The following is an 18717-nucleotide window of genomic DNA, read 5'->3' as shown; positions in this document are numbered from 1 at the left end:
TGATAGTGCATTTCTGTCATTTGGAGCCTCTGTTGTGGGAGGCAGACTCTGCCAATAGAAAAGAAAGGAGGGGAGAATAAAATCATTTTATACAGCCACCAGCATCTAGCATCTTTGTAAACAATGGACTTGTAAATAAAGATGTGGGATTTGTTGGGAAATAGTTACTTCTGTGAACACCTGAGACAATTGGGCAGCTTCTCTCCAACTGCCAGTGATATGCCTGCCTCATTAGTGTCTCTGCAGTCCCTGCCTCATTGCATGTTCAGGCTGTAAAGCAGTGGCTCTGTAGTGCTTTCTCCCACCGATGGGTCATCCCCAACTGCAGACCCTCCAGGATATGAACATGATCCCTGCCTTATGGACTGGATTCCTTTATTGTAGCATTTGTGTGCATCAGACAATATGTGAACAAGGGCTTGGGGACAGGCAGAAGCTTTGCATTCCCATGAGGTTTACTTGCTTTGAAAAACCAGATATGGTCAAATATGTATATGGTGGCCTTGCAAATCATTACTGACCCCCTGTCTGGCCTTGAAAGAAATGGGTGCAATTCTATGGAAAAACCAGGCAGAAGACATTGTGGGAAATTAGTCAGATGTTCAGCAACACTGCTTAACCCACAGGCTTCCATCTGCTTGTAACCTTCTCTTCCAAACCAAGTACCAGTTGTGTCTGCTCAGTAACCAACTGGCCATTCTCTCTCCCATCTCCTCAAATTGCAAACCACCCACAGCAGCAGCAAAGGTTGCCTCCCTATCAGACCAGAGCAGCGTATGAAAGTTGTTCATTCTCCTCCCTCTTTCCTGATGAATTTTTCATCATTAAAGGGAAAATGTCATTTTGGTGACAGATATTAGTATGATTGGTGTCAGGAATGAATCTTCCTTTCTCTGTCAGCCTTGCTTCATACAATCCTACGACAATGTTCTGTTAAAAGGCCACTTCCATTTCCAACTCAAGCAGCGTGAGAGAAGGGCAGGCTTCGGCTGTGATGGATGGGCTTAGTCAAGGCTGGAGCTGTGCCAGGAAGCGCAGCTGGAGCCTGACCCTTCCACCACCAGGCAAGCCTGAGAAGGTTTCTGGGAAACCCATGTCTTATTTCTGGCTGAATTCTGTTGGGAACATAATGTTAAAAGGGGGAAACCTGCAGCTCTGTTTGGTGACAAGGTTTTAAGAGATAGAAGATTTGTTATCATCAGTGGCATACAGAGTGATACAAATCCAAACCCTTACATCGGAGAGCTGACCTAGAAATGGAAATTTTTGTTTTCTTTTGGCAAAAATGTAGGCCAGCCTCTCTAGATGTATTTCTAGGGGCAGATCTGAGCCAGCCTCATATGAGCTGGAGGTAATTATATGTTCCCCCTCTATATCATGCCTCATCAGATGCTCTGCATAAAATAACCTTTCAGAACTCATTTGGAGCTCAATTTCCTCATGTGTGAAATAAAGATAATAGTACCTAGTCTATCTCTTTCAATTACTGGAAGGCCAGTTCAATCCAATGAACTCATACACTGGGCCATGTACTTTGCCAAGCCTTGGAGTGGTACAAAAATGAACAAGAAATAGTGCCTGCCTTCAGAGACCTTAAGTGACTTCAGACAAATATACAATCAAATATATATACAGAGAGAGAGCATGTATGAGCAAGGAAGGGGCAGAGAGAGAGGGAGAGAGAGGATCCCAAGCAGGCTCCAAGCTGTCAGCAAACAGCCTTATGTGGGGCTCCTACCCATGAACCATGAGATCATGACCAGAGCCAAAATCAGCAGCTGGACACTTAACAGACCAACCAGGTGCCCCTGAAGGAAACAGAATTTTAACTGGCCCTTAAACACTGAGTGGGATTTATAAAACTGTGGATAGAAGGGAGGTGAATTCTGGCAAAGCCAAGCAGTAAAGTGTGAGATATTTAGGGAAACTGAGGAGTCACGGGATGATGGATGAGTGTGGAGGTGGGGCCACTGCAGAGACTGAGCCTAGACAGTTGCCTTGGGATACTTCTAAGGGCCTTGACTGACAAAGTTGGGAACTTGAACTATATGTCATAGGCAAGGAAACACTGAAATTTTCTGAACACATAACAAACATTACTGAGCTATGCTTTAGAAAGACAAAGCTACTTCCTGTGTATGGAATTGTTTTTATCAGGAGTTATCTATTTTACCTGACCTAAATCTTATTTGTTATTTGAGAACTATTTTGTATTTTCCTTATTGCTATGCAAAATTAATTTCATAGTTAAAATAAGCTACCTATGCACGCACTTTAAAAAATGGCCTATATGATGTCCTAATTCAATCTACAAGTGAAATACAGAGAAAATGATTGATAATCAAATAAGTGTAAAACAAATCTTTCGGCACAATACCACAGGATGTAATGATGTGTAGATGTCTGTGTCACTATATAGACTCTCCATGAATGTGAAGGCTACAATAGAGATAAAGGGACATAGAATTGGTGACTTAAATACCATGAGAAGCAATGCCATTGGTCACGTGAACTTTCAAACTGGTGATGTTCAAACTGGTAAACAAATCAAAGCACACTCTTCCCTGAGTTTACAGGTAGTTTCATTTCTGGAGGATTAGGAAGCATTAAAACTTTGAAAAATGTTCTCTTTATATATCAAATGGAATACATCTTAAGCTTAGATTAAAAAAAAAAAAAAAAAAAAAAAAAAAGGTTTCACTCACCTCAGTGCCAGACAGGCATTCAACATCTGTGACTGAATATCCTATGCATTGCTGAGTGTCTAGCCTCCCTGTCCCCCATGCACTAAGTGGCAGGACTGTCTCCACAATTATGGTGACAACCCTTCTTCTCCCAACTTTTGACCACCCCCAAGGAGTCTATCTGGTCTCTGTAAGAAAGCACTGGTTTAGGTAGAAGCAGGGTTGGGGGCAGAGACGTGAGTTAAGATTTAATTAAAATAATAGAGAAAAGAGACAAGGGCAGCCTTAGTGGTAGTGAATTCCAGAAAGGAGGGAAAAAATGCAGGAGACATTCCTACACCTGTGAGATAAGGGATGCAAATATCCGCAGTAAAGTTTAAAGCACTATGCAAATATTGTTGCTGTTAGAGCTAAATGTCATTATATTCACTTCACAGAAAGGAAATCTCAAGCACTAAAATGGTGCAGTGACTTTTCCAAAGACATAGAACAGGTCAGGAATTGCATTAGACACCGGATGCCTCAGACCTACATTTTCACTATAATTACTAATGCAAAGGAGCTTCTACTCAGTGTGGAGAATTATAAGCAGAGAACTGGAGCAGAGCAAATACAAAGATGGAAACACCTTCCGGAAATAGTCAAATTCCAAGTGCTTTTTTTAGCACTTCATTATTGTATGGAATGCCTGGAAAACTGGGATTCCAAACAAAGATCAAGATTCTGCCATCCATCCACTTCCATATTTGCTTACACCTCTAAATATTCATCAGTAACATTTAAGACAAAGGAAAGAGATAATTACAAGGAGAGTTTTTTCAAGATATTAAAGGTTAACAGGATTCTTGGCATTTGTGTCCTGTCAATTTCCTTGTAATTATGCTCAATTCCCAGAATTCAGAGTCAGTTGTGGCTGTTAATGCCTAAAGATGGTATCCTTGGAAAATAATTTATAAGATCATTTCTCAAATTTTTCAGGTTCAAACCAAGCACTGTGGCTAATAGTCTGATTATTATTAATGCTATTCTTGCATGGAGTGTGCGAGGAGGTCATAAGTTGGATGTAGGGATTAGAGTGGATTTTTCATGAGTGTGGTGAGCTAGCTTTCCCAAGAGCAAAATGAGTGCACTGAAAATATTTATAATACCTAATTTATATGCTTCTCCTATTTAGGGCTGACAAAAATAAGAACATGCAAAGGGCACCTCAGTTCCTTGGAAGTCTATTGGTCCTTGGAAGAAGGGAAGGGATCTGGTAGAGATGTCTGTGTAGGGGGAGGGACAACCCAAATGGAGGAATTTCATGGAAATTCATGGAAGAATATTGAGACTTCAGAGTCTAGGTGTTTTTACATGTTTACTCATTCAATCATTTGCCCTACATTGATTTATTATTGCACATATTTTACCTTGCTCTGTGCTAAAATGGAGTGACTCTGAATAAGACACTCTTTTTCTGTTCTCTTATAATCTTGCACTTTCCCTTTGTAATATGTATTCCACTTGTGATTCATTGATTACCTGTACAATTATTTCTAATGTTAGTCTTTGCAGCAAACTGCAACCTTGGGGGCTGGACCTGGAGTGTGTCAGTTTCTGTTGTATCATACCACTTACCCCAGCATAGACTTGCAGCATAAATGTGAGAAGGGTGCTTTCACCCCAGCAGGGAAATCAGAAACAATCTTTCCAACTAACTTCTGTGAACCTTGTTTGGGGGAAATTTTCTGGAGCATTTCTAATCTTGGGCCTCCCATATCTCTGGAGTGCTAAGGCCCCAGCTATGTCTCAGGAAATGAAGGTTACTGACAGAGGTTCCCAAATGCAGTTATAGTGAAGCAAATCATGGAGGGCATAAGCTGGGCACACAGGCTTGGGCATTATCTATTGTTTTGGACTATGGTTGCTACAGTTATCTTCTGCTAGCGTGAAAAATAAAGAATTGTATGTAAAACTGATCACTCCCCATCATGCCCTGGAAGGTAGGCTGACATAGGGAAGCACTGAGGTGGAGAAAAAAAAGACCATGGGACCAGGAGTTTAAAGACACATATTGTAATCCCATTCTTCTAGTTGTGAGAAGGAGGAAGTCAAGGGAGATGAGGGAGGTGCTCAAAGTACATTGGAAAGTAATGCTTGAGGAAATAGGGAGTGCATGGTAGACTAGGTCTCCTAAGACATTGTTAGGAACAGAAGTCAGGAGTCAGACATGGAGGAAATAGCCAAGGAAGAGGAAAATAAAATCAGAAAGAAGTCCAACTAATTCTGCCCAAAGAAGACTTTCCCTTTGCTCAGGGTTCATTTTTCACAGAAACCGTACACACATTTTCTTCCAGCATTTAAAAAATGCTCTTACCAAGTGTAAACAAAAAAATATTCTAGAATGGGTGTGCAGGGAAAAAGGATAAGCAAAATTCCGTTATCTCTAGCAATGTGGACAATGGAATTACTGAGTAGATGGGAAGATGACATTAGAAATGTCACATCGAGTCACATCCATTCAGATGTCCTGGTTACCTGTTTTGGACAGTAGCAGTTTTGCATGGGAATCCTACTTCAAAGGTTAGAAGTATACATCAGGTACCCCTAACCTAATAAATCAGTATAAGTCTGTCACCTATTAATTTATCCCAGACTTCCCTTTGTATTATTTCTGCCTGTATAACCTTTTTTACAGGCATGCTTGTCTTTACCCTTACACTACCATCTTTCAATTTCTTGGGGTTCCTTTCCTTTTATTTCCAGCCAGAGTTTGGTCATGAAGTCATGTGCACCCTATCCTTACATTTCATGAATACCAAATGTCTTCATCTTCCTGATGTTTCTCCAGTGGAAATCCCTGCCAGAAAATCTTTTACTTTTTGAATTTTCCCCAGATGCACTGGTCACTTAAATTCAACAAATATTTATTAGAATCCTATTATGCGCTAAGTACTGTGTTAGGCTTCAGGAGTATAAGAGAGGGAAAGACACAATTTAAATGATTACAAGTATTACTTGTACAATGAGCATTTGCCCTAATCGAATGGAACAGTTAAAGGAAGGTCTTTAGGAGGAAGTTAGAGTTTACAAAGATGAATAGAACTTAGATAAATGTAGTGGCAGTATGCTAGGCAGGAATCCAGCATGTGCAAAAGTCCTGAGTTGAGAAACAGGAGCCTATGAGGGATTAAAAAATAATAAATTAAAATAAAGACTGGTGTGGCTCTCTATAAGGGAAGAAGTGACAGGAGAAAACAGTGAAAACAGAAGCCACTGTCATGAGGTTCTCAGAAACCACATAACAGATTGGGGGCTTTATTCAAATTGCTGCATGAAGCCACTAAAGATTGAATTGGCAGTGTGATATGGTCAGGTTTTCAGGAAAACTTTATATCAGATCTTTAGCTTGAAATAGAACTGAAAAAAAATCCATGTGAGAGAGAATCTCACAAATGCAGAGAAGAAAATAAAGAGTTTATGATGCCATAGGCCAGGGCTGGGCAGCTGAGGTTGAGAAAGCTGGCCAGATATTAAAGATATTTTGATGAAGAAGCCACGAGAGTGATTGAATTATGTGAGAGTTGGCTGTGAAGAAGGAGAAGAGATTGAAGGTGACTCCTGATTTCTGGCTTCTGATACTGGGTGCATGAGGTTCCTTTGTTATTTGTAAGCCACAATAATAGGTATAAGTAATATTTGATGAAATCGTGCACAGTGATTTTGAGTAAAGGTAACATCTCTTTCTTTGTTCCTATTTTTCCCAATATGTTTCATAAAATGTGTGGCTCAACATTTCTCTCTCTCTCTCTCTCTCTCTCTCTCTCTCTCTCTTTTGGCAAAATATCCTGATATCTGCAGACAGTAATCCACAGTATTATATTCCAAAATGTGTTGTAAGGATCGTAGCTCGGGAACCGCTGGCCATAGCTATTTCCAACATGTTTTTCCTGTGTCGTGAGAAAATAATCACTAGCCACCATTTTTGGCTCCTTCATGACAGGTTTTTAACTGGGTAATTTACAAATACTATCTTATTTAATCCTCACAGCAAATATATGAGGTCGGTGATATTCTTATTTAACAGAGGGGAAAATTGAGGCTTTGGGAGGTAAGAAAATTATCCAAGGTGAAAGTAGCCATTTGAAGAGCTCGGCCTTCAAGCCAAAGCCATTAACCCAGACATCCATGTTCAGCTCACTCCTGATCACTGTTCCTTATTCCACTGCCCATAGTCCAGCATCTTAGAAGCACACTTTAGATGTTTTTCCCTAAACCATGTTGTATTGTATTTGCCCACTTCTCTACACACTCTCAGAACTTTGTGGATGGTTTGAAGCTCATCATGTCAACTGCAGATTTAATTGCTTAAGGGAACTTCATGACTTCTGCAAACTTGGTAGAGCTCTCTATGAATTCCCTTTGACAGATCATTGATAAAAATATTACATTTGGCTGGTCCCAGCCACGATCCTTTAGAGAATCTAGAATTAATACCTCCCCATATAGAAACATGTCAGTCTATCCTTGATTTGTGCCTTAGTGTTAAGCTAATTCTCCATCTTTGAAAAAGAAGATAGCTTTAGAAGATAGCTCATTACCCATTTTGTTTTTGAAGGTGTCTTTGATCTTGACACCTTGTCAAAAAACTGTTGTGAAAACCTAGGTAAATTATTTTCACATGTTATTCCTTATTCACACGCACACTCAAAACATTTGCCCGTTCTGTTCTCGCCAGGTTCAAAGCTACCTGGGCACAAATTAAGTCCACTCCTCCAAGCCATTCACAAATTTCTCTGACTTTCACTACCTATAGCACCATGTGGAGCTTTTGGGTTAACTAGATGAAGAAAGCGTACAAAAGGTGTAGGGGAAGCATTTCCTCCCAGGAGGGAAAGCCCACATCGACTCTCAGGAGGAATGAGAGTTTCTAACTGCAGCCTTCATTCCTTCACCGAGAACGTCCCCAAACTCCTAATGATAATGCATATAGATGTGCAGATAAAGTAAAAGTCAGGACGGTGCAGAAGCCTACAGAAGTGTGTTCAACTCTTTCTTGAATTTCTAAGACTGGGTAAAATAAAACATAAAGACACTTTGAATGTGGAGATTTTTTTTTTTTTTAACTGAAGATAGTACATGGATGGAGGATGGGGTAGTGTCTTTAATCTCACTTGACACTGATTGATGTAAAGGAGGAGAAAGGAAGCGGGATGGTTTGTGTATTTAGTTAGACACACAAAGAAGCATAACTTTTGTAGGCAGTGCCAATGCAGGCCTTCCTCAAGCAAGTAGTTCAGAATGTGTTTAGTCTTCTTAAAAATATGGGGGATGCCTTCCAATCTGCCCACCTTTTCCTTATCCATGCCCCCATATTCCCGTGCTCATGTCCATCTCTGGCTCTATCCCTCTCTCCACCACCACCCAGTCTCCAGGCCTGGCAAGGCAAACAACGAACAATTTACAAATTGAACTTAGGGTCCTACACCTTTAGACATTTTAGAGTCAGGGGCACCTGGGTGGCTCAGTTGATTAAGCATCTGATTTCAGCTCAGGTCATATCTCCTGGCTTGTGAGTTCGGGCCCCTCATCTGGCTCCATGCTGGCAGTGTGGACCCTGCTTGGGATTCTCTCTCTCTCTCTCTCTCTCTCTCTCTCACTTTATCTCTCTCTCAAAGTAAATAAATAAGCTTTAAAAAAATAAAATGAAACCCTTATTATATTTAAAAAATAGAAATTCTAGGGGCGCCTGGGTGGCTCAGTCGGTTGGGCACCCGACTTCGGCTCAGGTCATGATCTCACGGTCCGTGAGTTCAAGCCCCGTGTCGGGCTCTGTGCTGACAGCTCAGAGCCTGGAGCCTGTTTCGGATTCTGTGTCTCCCTCTCTCTGACCCTCCCCCGTTCATGCTCTCTCTCTGTCTCAAAAAATAAATAAACGTTAAAAAAATAGAAATCATAGTATCAATTATTTTTATCCCAATCATTTCCCACTTCTTGAGGAAAGTTAACTCAGCTTGAACACTCACCCATCTGATTGCATGTTTATTTTTAATCCCCATGTTTCACTAGTAAACAGACTTGATGAAACCAGTGAGTGAGAGAGTGAGTGTGTTCATGTGTGTGTTTGATGTAGAAATGTTGTAAATGTGTTATAATCAAGGCAAAATAGCATCCCAGAAGTTTAGCCAGGACCACTTTTATAATAAAAAATATTGATTGATCCCAGGGATAGCAAAGATCACTTCTACCCAATTACACTCCTGCTGCCCCTTCTAAAGCAGTGTGATTCAGGGATTCCTTCACAGCTCTTATTCTTTTATGTACAACTCTTAGTATAAAGTGGTCTTTATGACACTTAGAATAATATATGTATAACTTACATGTATGTGTATGTGTACATATACATATATATGAGTGTATATAGAATTTGCTAAGTATACTAAATGAGTCCTAAGAAACTCAGGAGAGATTGAGACAAAAACACAGCAGAATGAAACTCAAACATGAAGTCCAAGAAAAAAAAAAATTACTAACAGAGTGGAAAGAGAGAGAGAGAAAGAGAGAGAAATTAAAAATAAAGAGGAGACAAAGAGAGAGAAAGGAAACATACAATAAGCTTTACTGTATAGATGGGGAAAAACAGGACCCCAAAAAGTCAAAAGACACAGGATATAAAACTTACTATTCAAGCTGACCTCTAAGACTCTTCCAACCATGATATTCTAATAGTCTAGTCTGAAAAGGATGGCTTAAATATTCTCTTTTATGGCTGGATGCCTAGCATAGACTATGATCTAGACAGCCATGTCCCAGCTAGGCTTTAGGGGAAGATTCCCAAATGGGCAATTAATTTAGATTTAATAGGACAGTTACTGTAAGTTTAAATAAATGCCAGTTAAATATTAACAGCGTATTTATTGAAGATTAACATTGCTGGTTGCATTGTGGGATTTTCTTTTCCTTAAAGAAACCCTTTATCGGAAGAATTTTAATCATCTTGGCTCTGCCATCAGCTTGCCTTAGATGCAGGGCAGCTCATTTATTACTTTGTTGAATCGTGTTCTGTACTGTGAAGTGCATACCTTGGTTCTGGAGAAAGTAGAAGGACATGAGTAGGAGGGCTATTTCTCTATAGGAGGGATTGATAAGTGGGTATGAAGGATAAAGTGCTTTTGAGGAGAGTGTCGAGAAGCACTCAAACTATAGGCTACGAGAGTTGGAAGGGCCCTTGGAAGTCACCTAATCCAAACTCTTGGAATAGAAGAAAAGCGGAAGTGAATGGAGCACCCTCATGCACCCAGCAGATGGCATGCTTGATGCAATACCCTGGACCCCTAGCCCTACCCGGAGCTGCCCTCTTGCTCTGGAGTACTTTTAACTTTCAAAAGTGCCCTAGCCCATTTAGATGCATTAGGAGACATTAGATTTTCAGAAAGGCCCATATATCATAAAGATTTTGGTTCTTCTGACAAGTAAAAATTTGGAAAAAGAAACTAAATTTTTTTTTAAAAGCAAGTGAAGTGACTTATCTAAGGTGATCTAATGAAGGCCTGAGTTGAAACTAGAACACAGGTCCTTTGGTTTACAAAACCATATTTATAAAATGTCACCTCCAGTGAAAAGTACAATGAATCTATATGTTTTGAGCAAATTTTTGTCTCTTCTGTTACTGATCTTGGTTGGGGAATATGGAGTCAAACCAGTAAAGAAAGTGCAGAGAAAAGGTTAATGAGATAAATGAGTAAAAGGAAATCCTCTGGGGAGAAAAAATTCAAGGGTAGAAACAAGCCAAATTCCTTTGATTTGGGATGTTAACTTCCAAGTTCGGGGCTGGTGAGAGGTTTCTTTCTCTATGAGAAACCCCAACCCAACTCTGGCAGGGCTGCCTCTTGTAAACATTAGAACTGCTGTCTTGGGTCTGTCTATGCACTAGATGGATGTCTGCATGGAACCCTCCCTCCCTTCTACAGAGGGAATGAAGCTGGTCCTGAAGCACTGTTCTGGGATGTTAAATGATAGAAATTAGGAAAGGTAAGGCAGGCACAGGATATTATTATCAAATGACGAGTCTAAGATCTAGACCTGAGAAGGCTTTGATTTCAGTCATCAGGCACACAGGAACAAAGAAGGGTGTAAAGGTTTATGGAAGGAGTGGAAGGAGTGGGGACTGCTCCTTTAAAGATGAGATGGAGGGATCTTGTCTTGTCTTCAGGTTCTTTCACTACCTTTCAGTTATATGTGGAAGCAAGACAGATAAAAGTTCCCAGGCTGGGGCGCCTGGGTGGCTCAATTAAGCAGCTGACTCTTGATCTTGGCTCAGGTCATGATCTCAGGGTTCATGTGTTTGAAGTCCGCCTCGGGTACTACACTAACAGCTTGGAGACTGCTTGGGATTCTCCCTCCCTCTCTCTCTCTTTCTGTCTTTCTTTGCTCCTCCCCTGCTCACACTCTCTCTGTCTCTCAAAATAAATAAACTTAAACAAAAATTCCCAGGAAGAGAAAGCCCTCTTCTCTTTCCCAAACACAGGCCATTTCCCATAGGCCTATATCCTGTGTGCTTTTGTGGAGCATTGAGTTTGAGACACTACGGTGGGAGCTGGAGGGTCATCTTCTTCTTGCCCTGGTTTGAAGGCTAAGCTACTTCCTTTTATGACCACATCTCAGCATGAAGTGTCTGCTCAGTCTCTGTGATGAAACCTCTCAGCATCTGTATGCTCACGGTGCTCACAGGCCTACACTCAGCAGACTGCCCCTGGGTTCTCTGAATGAATATCAGGTCTGGCACTCCTCTGTCCCTGCCAGTCTTGATGTAGAAGCACGGTGGCTCCCACGTTTTAACCCCTGCAGTGTGTGTAATAGGCCTTTGCTGAACTCTCTACATCTACTGTCTTATTTCTTCATCACACCAACACTCTGTGGTAGGCACCATTCTTACCATTATTTTTGCAAATGAGATTATTTCCTCAAGTCAAGGTCACACAGCTAATAATGGAGATGATGAGTGTTTGACCTCTGGTCTGTCCAATTCCAAAGCCCATGGTCATTCTTCACTGATGCATTTGTACTGAATAAATTCATAAGTGAATGAACACAGAATGCTGGAAGAGTTAGAGATGTTCAATCACAGCACTTTACACATATCTATCCCTAGTTTACATGAGGGCAATCTGAGAATATAAAAGGCAGCTTCTCCTCATGCTCTTTCTGGTCTTGGGCTGTGTGGCTTCTGTCCTGTCTGCCTACAACAAGGTTCCCGCCCACACCACCTGCCTCTTCATCTCCTCACTATTAAGTCCCAGTTTAAAGTCATTTTTGGGGAAATGTTTCCTGATCTTCCAGATTCCACAAGACCCTTCTGTCATATGCATTCTCTATTTCCCCCTCAAAGTGCTTATCACAACTGTATCCACTGGTTTGTAAAATTATTTATTTACTATCTGTCTTCCCTGCTGGACAGTGTGATTTATGAAGGTAAGTCTTATGTTGATTTTGTTTTTGTCTCTCTCTCTCATCACAGTTTCAATGCCCTGCCTATCCCATAGCTAGTGTAACACTAAATGCCTGTTTGTTGTATAGCTGAATTTCTCACTTATGTTTATAAATCCTTGAGATCACCTCTCCCCTCCTAATGTCATTTTAAATTAAGTTCGGGAAACCATGGTCAGTGCCTGGAAATCTGGACAAGCTAATGGGACAAACTGATTCTAAGAGGGAGGTATATTCCAGCTTTTTTCTTTTTTCAATGATTATTTATTTTGAGAGAGAAAAAGAGTGAGAGAGAGGAGTGGTGGGGCATAGAGATAGAGGGACAGAGAGAATCCCAAGCAGGTTCTACACTGCCAGCACTGAAATCCAGAGTCGGATGCTTAACTGATTGAGCCCCCCCAGGCGTCCCCCCCCCCAGTTTGTTTTTCTTAGCACTGAGAACATTCTCAAGGGCTCATAGGGAGCGTGGGGATGAGTTCATGATAACTTCAAAATTCATGAGTGTAAATACACATAAAACCACTGCCAAACCTAATAACACAAAACTACAAGCAAATCAAAGGCTGGGGCTATGTCTTTCATTTCTGTATCACTAACTCCAAAGTGATTTCAGGTACATAGGAGGAGCTCAAAGTCTACCTGTCCATACTTACTGAATGCACTGAATTCAACTGAATAATTGGATACACAGAGGTATTCTTGGCAGTAATAGTATCACTTCTTTTGTAGTTCTCTCTCTTGCCCATAGATGAAGCAGCCAAAGGAGAGACTTTATTAGTTAGGTCTTAAGCAGTGTCCTTACCTGACAGGTATAGCAGAAAGCTATATTGGAACAGGAGCCATGAGTCCTGAGTTCCAGTTCTGATTTTCCAGTTATTACCCTTATGTCCCTACAGTAATAACTCCTTCCTGGGTTCAACCCTCCACCCTTATGGAATGAGTGGGTTGTACGAAATATCTTCCAAGGTCCCCTCTGACCATATCATTCTGTGATTCTGTGACTCCAGGGTCTTATTTTGACCCAAAACCTAGGTTAGGAAAGATTCTGTCCCAAAGACCCCTGGCTTGTGAGATGCTCCCATTTAGGCATCTGGCTTTTGCTTTATTGGTGCTTTGAATTTAATCATTCATTGTGCTCCTCCTTACTTTTCCGTCTACCTACCGATTATTCTTCTGACCATCTTTCCCCTTTATGCACCTCTTAGAAAGTTGTATAGCTTTCAAAGTCCATAGATAGCCTAACCTTTGCCACTTCTTCCTGTTCTCCTTTTCTATCCTCTCTATTCGTGACCCCTTTTTTCTCCTTAGAGGCTTCTTCCCCTCCTTCAAGTTGCTCTTTTGCTCTTTCTGTTGAAATCCTAACATGCTGGACTCTAGCCCAGATGAACAACGATTTTATTTTGATCTTATATTCATATAGGAGGAAAAGAATAGCCTGTATTTTCCAGAGTTCTGCCCATCCCTGTTCCCCTAGAGACATCTCTTTATTCAGATCCACACCACCTTTTCTGATTAAACTTTTCAATATCTACTCGGTGCCACGCCACTGTAACTGCCTTGCATCTTATCTTCCTGCCTGAGCTCCTGTTTGGAATCTCTACCAGGAGAGGGGGGCCTTTAGCCTTTTTAGAGAAGGAGAAGCAGAACTGGCATTTCTTAAGCTAGTGCTCTTCTTTTGGTCTTCCGTGTGTGTGGAATATTCATAGCTCTTTAGCTAGCCCCAGCTTTCTGCAGATAACATAGAGTGAAACAAAAACAACAGCTGATTTCCCTTTCACTGGGAATTTCCTATTCCAACCTTGCTTTTAGTGTGTAGATGCTGCTGATGCCAGAAGCCTCCCTCTACCCCTGTCTCCTCACCTGCCTGCCAGCTCTTTGGGGTCTGCACTGCAGAGCTCCTGCACTCCCTCTGTTTTGCAGTCATGGGATCATTAAAGGGAGTATGAGCATTTTCGTTTGCTCTGGCAGTGTGTGTGTAGGTATGTGTGTGTGTCTGTGAGCTTGAAAAGCATTGTCCTATGGATATTTTTATAACCTGAAGCAATTACAGCTGTCAGCACAGAGACAAGCTGTGACAAGTTGATTTATGTGTACAGTATATGTGTATCCAAGAGGGAAGGGAGGAAGGAGAGGGAGATGGGGGGAAGAAGGTGGAGGTGGGCGCTTGTTAGGATGCTGCTTTCCAGGAGGCAGAAAGGAAGTTGTTTTTATAAAGAACACAAATAATGAAATTGCTCTGACTGTCATCCCTTTTTCATTAACTTGGATATGCTGGGAAAAATAAAATAAATCTAGCAGTTTTTATGAAGCAAGAGACAGGATATAGGATAAGCCACTAAGTGTTGGTTATATTTAGGGATTAGAGGATAGGCAGGGAGTTGACATATGATTTTGATCTTCATCTACTCAAACAACTTCAATAAGGAGTTCGGATGAAATGGATTCTGGCTTGTTAATTGTGCGGGCCTCTCTGGTCTTTCACCACTTTCTAAACTTCCATTTTTGAATAAAGTTTGGGCCCCTTGACTTACGGAGAAGGTATGAGGTTGCAAGTGGCTTTTGTATCTCCAACCTGAGTATTACCTGAGCTCTGCTGGGTTTCCTGCCAGATGCTGTAGCTCAGCACCCTCCCTTCATGGTCAGAGACAAAGATGGTTTGACTGTCTTAGATCAATGACATGCAGACTGGTATAAAATGAACATCTTAAAGAGCCCATATGAAGAATTATTTTCCTGCCCAGTCATAATAATGAAGTGGTAGCAGACAAAATGTATTAATAAAGCATCTTCCACCTTAAATGGATTTCTAAGTATTTTCCTGTAGAGTTAATCATGTATGTAGGTCCCTAGGGAAGGCTGGTTGTTGTCATTATCCACATTCCCAGATGCAAAAACTAATGCTCATTTGTACCTACCTGGGAATTAGATGCAAGAGCCAGGACTAGAATTTATTACGAAAGGAATCATCCCTGCCATTCCCAAGCCTGCAAGGAAATGACACCATAGCCTAGAATGAATCCCTCTCCCTTCCCCACACTGTAATTATTTCCAGCTGAGGTAGTGAAGATGTGTGTACACAGAAGGGTTGGTCGGGGAGCATGAGGGGTGGGTAAAATTGAAAGATGGATATTAACCAATTTGACAGTAAATTTCATATATTAAAAAATAAAAAAATAAAAAAAAAAAAAAAAAAGAAAGATGGATATTATTAGAGGTAACTCGTTGGCTTTAGGGGAAGAACAACTCCAAATTCAGCAGACTGTAAGTCAGCAAATACAATCTCACACTTTACTTCTTATAGGGTCTTGCAAGAATGGACTGGTGCAGAGAAAGATTTTCTCTTTTTTATTCTTTCAAAAATATAAGCAAAACTCTCCCGCTCTCCATAGATGCATAGATGCCATTTTTTTTGCTTTTGCTCCCCCCTCCCCCCCGAGAGTAAAGTCATTTGTTGCAGGCATAAGTTGACAATTGATTTTTTTTGATGCTATATATCAAATGGTCCCTACTGGCCAAAAGTAGCAGGTGGGTTTCCCTGAGAATTTAATCTCAGGAAAAGTCACCAGAGGAGATGAAGAAAAAATGGCCCTAATGATGGATTAATTGAGATCTTCAGTGTAAAGTTGCTCAACTTTTAATGGTTGACCACTTTCTGGTTAACTATTAAAAGAAAAAAAAAAACACATTTGCTCAGTCTGTCTTTGTTACCCTGGAGTATGGGTCCTACATCTGCAAACCCTATCTCCATCCCTACCAGTCTAAAGTAGGGTGAGGCAGTATGGTGGGTGAAATGCTTGTTTTTTCTCTGACACATATGTTACCTACATGCAAGTAGTGGTTACAACCTGCAAGGTGTAAGGACTTTTCTGGCACTGGGACACTTATAGTTATAACGTATCAATCATTTTGGTGTTGGCTACATGGATTTGGGAAAGAACATCTTTTTCTGTTATTTAACAGCTATTGGAAAACAAACAAAAAAACCCCAAAAAACAAAAAAACAAAACAAACAAACAAACAAACAAACAAAAAACAGATTCCTGGTTGTATCTGATAGAAAGTTGAGGGAGAAGAAACAAAGTCACTGTTGGTTGCCTCTTGTCTATGCCCAGGAAAAATCTGGGTCAGTGTAGAGGGCTTAGATCTGGAAGTCCCTGAGGAGAAAGCATGTTAGCATTACTTAGCACAGCTGTGTGGGTTGGGCTGCTCTGGGCTTCTCCCTAGCTCAGGGGACAGGCCCAGGAAGGGGAATGCACTGCATTCTTTCATAGCTGGACTTAGGGAGAAATTTAAATGTAGGTATACAGGGACCCACAGCAGCTAGAGAGAAGTGACAAGAACTGAAGAAAAACCAGTTTTTCCCTGGGTTTCAAAAATTCGAAAAACACACCTCTTAAGATGATTTGAAATCAGCTCTGCAAGCTTGTGAAACCCAGGAAACTTGGGAGTCCGCAGTATAAATAAAGCAAGTGGCTCACACTCATTCATCTGAATGAGCACTTTTGCAGGACTAGCATCTTTTAATGTCGACAAAACAAGAATAAAGAATGTAAGTTAGTGTCAGAACTTGACCAAAATTTTGATGCGATTTTGCCACTTTTACACACTAAGAGACGTCTGTGATTTTGTATTTATTTTATATATGGGACATCTGTTCAGAAAGGTGGTGTTGAGTCTCCGGTGTTGGAAAGTAGCTTCTGGGGGGGGGTGGGGTGCTGGTGGTGTGGGCATTGACTATTGAATAAAAATGAGATTATTCTAAAGCATCCTCCAACACTCTAAATTTACTCTAAATGCTAATGGAATTAATCTGATAATTTTAAAGGTGCATGCATGCATGCTGCAGGGTTTTCCTTTCCTAGTTAATTAGTTTGTGACCCTTTTTAAGATGTCTTGGGTTTATTAAGATTGTGAGGTAACTTTGCCTTTCTTCTTAATTTGGAAGTGACATCTCCTCAAGGAGGTAAATGGTTAAACTCCTCGCCTCGGCTGGTGCATTGCCGCGGCGCGGCGCGGCGCGGCAGGGGTTAAGGTGGGCGCCCGCGCCCCGAGCCCCGCGCCCGCCCGCCAGGATGAGCGCGCAGTCCGCCCGCTCGCTCGGCGCCGGCCCCGGAGAAAGTGGCGGTCAGTGATGGAGCTGCTGCCATGACAACCCCGGCGGTCGGGGCCCGCGCGCGTCGGGGCTGCTCCCGGGAGGAAGGCGGCGCGGAGGCCGGGGGCGGCCGCTGAGCGTGGCGTCCGCGCGGCTCCGGTGCCGGCTGCGCCTCGTCTTCCCTAGCCAGACAGCCAGCGAGCTAGGGGCCGCCGCGGTGCGCTCCGCCGGGCCGCTCCTGCCTCGGCCGCCGCCGCGGCGACTGCCTCCCCCGAGACTGGCCGAATCGCAGCGGCTGCAGAGCGCATTTCGGCTCGGAGGAAGTTGACCGAGGCGGCTGGCCGCAGGATCACCGGGTCCGGATCGCACGAAGCCCGGCGGAGCCGCCTCCAGCGTGCCCCACTTTCCATCTTGGCTATTGTTACGGATTGTTTTTCTCCTGGCGATCCTTCCTTTGAAACTTACAAAGAAAGTGTTGGATTTCCCCTTGTTCGAACTGAGGAATTGCAGACCACCTCTGGGGAGCCGGATCTGACCCACCCCCTGTCCCCTTCTGGTACCAAAGTGCTTACTCCACTCCAAAGTGCCATGTCAGAACTGCTACCAGGAAGAAGGGGCTCTTGAGACGTGCCCACACCTTTGCACCTGCCTTGCGCTTCCCCTTTCTTGGCCGTCTTCCCCGGCCGAAGCAGCACCGAGGAAACACCCCGTGGATGTCCTCCGTGGAAATTGGTTATCCGAGGCCGGATTCAGGGGAGGAATATTAGACTTGGAGGAGTCTGCGTGCTTTTCTCCTCTCGCGCCTCTCGGTCACTGCTAGTTCACTGCTCGGTCCCTGAGCTCGCTCCCTCACCCCACCCACTTCCTGTGCTCGCCCGGGGGGTGTGTGCCTTGCAGCTGCCGGAGTTCTGGGAAGTTGCGGCTGTCGAGGATGGGGGTCTGTGGGTACCTGTTCCTGCCCTGGAAGTGCCTCGTGGTCGTGTCTCTCAGGCTGCTGTTCCTTGTACCCACAGGAGTGCCCGTGCGCAGCGGAGATGCCACCTTCCCCAAAGCTATGGACAACGTGACGGTCCGGCAGGGGGAGAGCGCCACCCTCAGGTAGGGAGCTGTCTTTCTTCTATGAATTAACAATGATTTGTATGGGTTGTGGGGGGAGAGGGGCAGAGGTGCAGGTGTGAGCGCTGGCGCAGCTGGCACGGAGGTCGCTGGTTCCTTGGGCTGCACGATTCATGGATGGGAAACTGAGTGCTCTGCCCCGGGAACGTGGTGGTGTTAGGGAAACGCTCAGAGGTTGGGGAGATGAGCTGTTTCTCCAAAATTGGCCTCCTTGGCTCAGGACTTGGTAAGCGTGAGGGGCGGCTAAGACAGGGAGTCACTGAGATTGAGGACAGTGGCATGGACGCTGTGTGTGCCCGAACCTGGTGGCCATGGTGACTGGGGACCTGGCTGGGGCTCAGCATGAACAGTCATCTCTGA

At 42.8% G+C, this 18717-nt stretch overlaps 1 protein-coding gene across 5 annotated transcripts in view; it reads left to right on the top strand.

The window, feature by feature from the left end:
• Positions 1-18717, top strand: part of NTM (neurotrimin) — a 940166-nt gene that overhangs the window by 524073 nt on the left and 397376 nt on the right. For 2 of the 5 annotated variants that reach the window (XM_060605255.3, XM_060605261.3), the window contains one exon: positions 18255-18339. In XM_060605255.3, the coding sequence (XP_060461238.1) occupies positions 18255-18339 (85 nt within the window). Of the gene's footprint in view, positions 1-17209; positions 18340-18717 lie in introns of those variants that run through there. The other 3 variants (XM_060605258.3, XM_060605259.3, XM_060605260.3) reach the window with 3 other exon arrangements.

This window comes from Panthera onca, chromosome D1 (genome assembly GCF_046562875.1).
Source record: "Panthera onca isolate mPanOnc1 chromosome D1, mPanOnc1 haplotype 2, whole genome shotgun sequence".
Classification (NCBI taxonomy): domain Eukaryota; kingdom Metazoa; phylum Chordata; class Mammalia; order Carnivora; family Felidae; genus Panthera; species Panthera onca.
The sequence above is the reverse complement of the archived record's forward strand: the minus strand, read 5'-3'. Positions and strand labels throughout refer to the sequence as shown.